The sequence below is a fragment of the Protomyctophum bolini genome (assembly GCF_963924005.1).
Source record: "Protomyctophum bolini genome assembly, chromosome: 18".
NCBI lineage: Eukaryota > Metazoa > Chordata > Actinopteri > Myctophiformes > Myctophidae > Protomyctophum > Protomyctophum bolini.
This window is the reverse complement of record NC_137879.1, coordinates 7,281,576-7,284,075: the sequence shown is the minus strand read 5'-3', so window position 1 is coordinate 7,284,075 and position 2,500 is coordinate 7,281,576. Positions and strand designations below refer to the sequence as shown.

General features: G+C 42.3%; 1 protein-coding gene across 11 annotated transcripts in view; it reads left to right on the top strand.

Moving 5' to 3' along the window:
- Positions 1 to 2,500, top strand: part of LOC308332708 (neurexin-1a-like) — a gene marked incomplete at both ends in the record, with an annotated part of 160,798 nt that overhangs the window by 120,880 nt on the left and 37,418 nt on the right. For 3 of the 11 annotated variants that reach the window (XM_080788735.1, XM_080788737.1, XM_080788731.1), the window contains one exon: positions 339 to 365. The exons of the other annotated variants lie outside the window; for them this stretch is intronic. In XM_080788735.1, coding sequence (XP_080644861.1) covers positions 339 to 365 — 27 coding nt within the window. The remainder of the gene's footprint in view (positions 1 to 338; positions 366 to 2,500) is intronic. 11 annotated transcript variants of the gene reach the window in all.

Below are 2,500 nucleotides of genomic sequence, written 5' to 3'. Positions count from 1 at the left end.
TAACTCCGTCATATCTCTCTGTTCCTATTAGGCTAACCTTCTAACCAAGCTTTAGATGTTTGAATTCTATTCTCTGGCTTTTCATCTTCTCTTTTATCTTTCTGAGCAGTGTTTTCTCTCTCTCTCTCTCTCTCTCTCTCTCTCTCTCTCTCTCTCTCTCTCTCTCTCTCTCTCTCTCTCTGTCTGTCGTGTTGTTCTCTCGGTATCGCTCGCCCTCGCTCTGCCTCTCGTTTTCAGTTAAAATCACCAGCATCTTTTGTGTGTTTGTGTTTTTGACTAACCATCTAACTTTATTTGCTTGCTTTGTTTGTTTTTTTTCGTTGGGGGCTCAACAAAAGTTGCATTGATGAAAGCTGACTTGCAAGGTAGATAGATCGCTGTGTGTGTGCATGTGGGAGCACACGTGTGAGAGCGGGCAACGCATCTGAGAGCGTGTCTGTGCGTGCGTGCGTGCGTGTCTTGACAACTTTCCCAGTGGTGCCCAGTGTTGTGTGAGTCAAAAAGGTCACGGGGTCAGAAGTGTCCACTCCTGGCCGCCGTAGTGACGTCATCACGGTAGTGACATCACCGCTGCTTGACTTGAGTCTGACCGCACCTTCTTCTTTCCCATCATGCACCACCTGTGTGGTCTTTAGCAGCATGCTCGCTAACCCCTCCCCCACTGACCGCTATAAGAACCTTGGTGGTATTTCAATACTCTCTGTCCTATGTCAGATGGGGACCAGAAGACTGGGAGCCAAGAAAGAGTGAGCATCTCCATGATAAAACTGCCTATTTTTTATTTTTTCCCCCAAAAATGTTTTAAAAGTAAGGTTAAACTAAGTAAATATGATTTTGACATGCCTGAAATATTCAGAAAATGAAGGCTTGATATTTCTACAATCGCTACAATTGGCTACGAAATCTGTATATTCAGTCATTTTGTAAAAGAGCAAAACGATATGCACATCCCCGTTTTTTAAAATACGATGCTAGACCCAAAAAGTGATCAAATTAAGATAAAGTGGAATGTCCGCACAGTCGCACACGATATGATACTGCTGCCCGTCCTTTTTTTTCAACCTACATTAACAACGTTTTCTCAAGTTGTTGAGAAAGCCCGGAGGGGCGGAACGTAAAGCCCGGAGGGGCGGAACGTAAAGCCCGGAGGGGCGGAACGTTGTTATTGTAGGTTGAAATACAGGACGGGGAACAAAGTTATATTGTGTGTTGTCATTCCACTTTTTCTTCATTTATTCAGTTATTTTTGGGCACAAACAAGAAGTTGAAGGGTAAGTTTAGGTCTGATAATGGTGTTCACATCATGAATACTGTACTTTACTTTAATACAATTTGTAATCTTTTTTGTTTTGGTTTTTTTATACAACAAAATTGCCAATCTAACGTTGAGGTGCTCACTTCTCCTATTGGTCCCCATTCTTCCTGTATCCTGTCAGACTGCTGAGGATATACTATTGAGATGAGGGCCAAGTCTTTTCAAACGTTACAGTAACTCTCACCTCTTCTGTTCAATCCTTCTTCCTTGATCCACAAATCCAGTCCTATATACTGTCTGCATGTTGCACCACATGGCTATAGCACGCCTCACACGACGCCATCCCAACACCGTCTACCCCCCAAGACAACATTTCCTTTTTATACCAGTGTTTGTGATAGTAAAGAATAGGAGGGCTTAACTGCTTTCAACCTGGCTTCCCTAAATAGGCATATCGTTTTTTTTTCTTCCAAAAACGTCAAGATCTATTCAAAGTGAAATTAAAAAATAGTAAAAGAATAACCGATCCACAAATGCACAACGTATTGCATTATTGCGATGCTTGTTTGAGCTTGTAAATCGGCTATTTTTTATCTTGCGTGACCTTGTAGAAAAGTGGTCAAAATTGCCAATGATGATTGTACACCCAACTTGTACAGCCACCTGATAACTCATCCTGTACTAACAGTACTAATGACCACTAACATCATGGCAGCAGAGTAGCCTCTTCCCAACTCTCCGGCAACACCAAACTGCAGCTGAGGACATGAACACATTATACTTAGCGGTTTTGGATGTTATCAGATGATTTAATCTCCATCATCAGCCCTTATCAAGACTAGCCAATGGACTTTAGCCAGTATGGACATTTCTTACATAGTGACGTTTGTTTGTTGTCAGCCATCGTCCGACATCGCGTTGGGCGCGTTGTCCGACTATACTAACCTATTCCTAACCTTATAACTCTAGCCTTATAATACTAACCTATTCCTTATAACTCTAGCCCTAACCTCAGTCTTACTCTTAACCGGCCACGTAACTATAAACATAAAGCCAAGTTGTTGTACGGTAGTGCGGTCTCGCGATGTTTTGTGGCGGTAATTTCACTTCCGCGTTTTTTCCTAGCCGCCTACTCGCGGTAGGCAGTATGTAGGAAATGTCCATATTGCTCCAATGCATGGTCTTGATAAGAACATGTTGGTAATTATCGGTTGATAATATCCGTTATACTCAATAGTGTAGTAC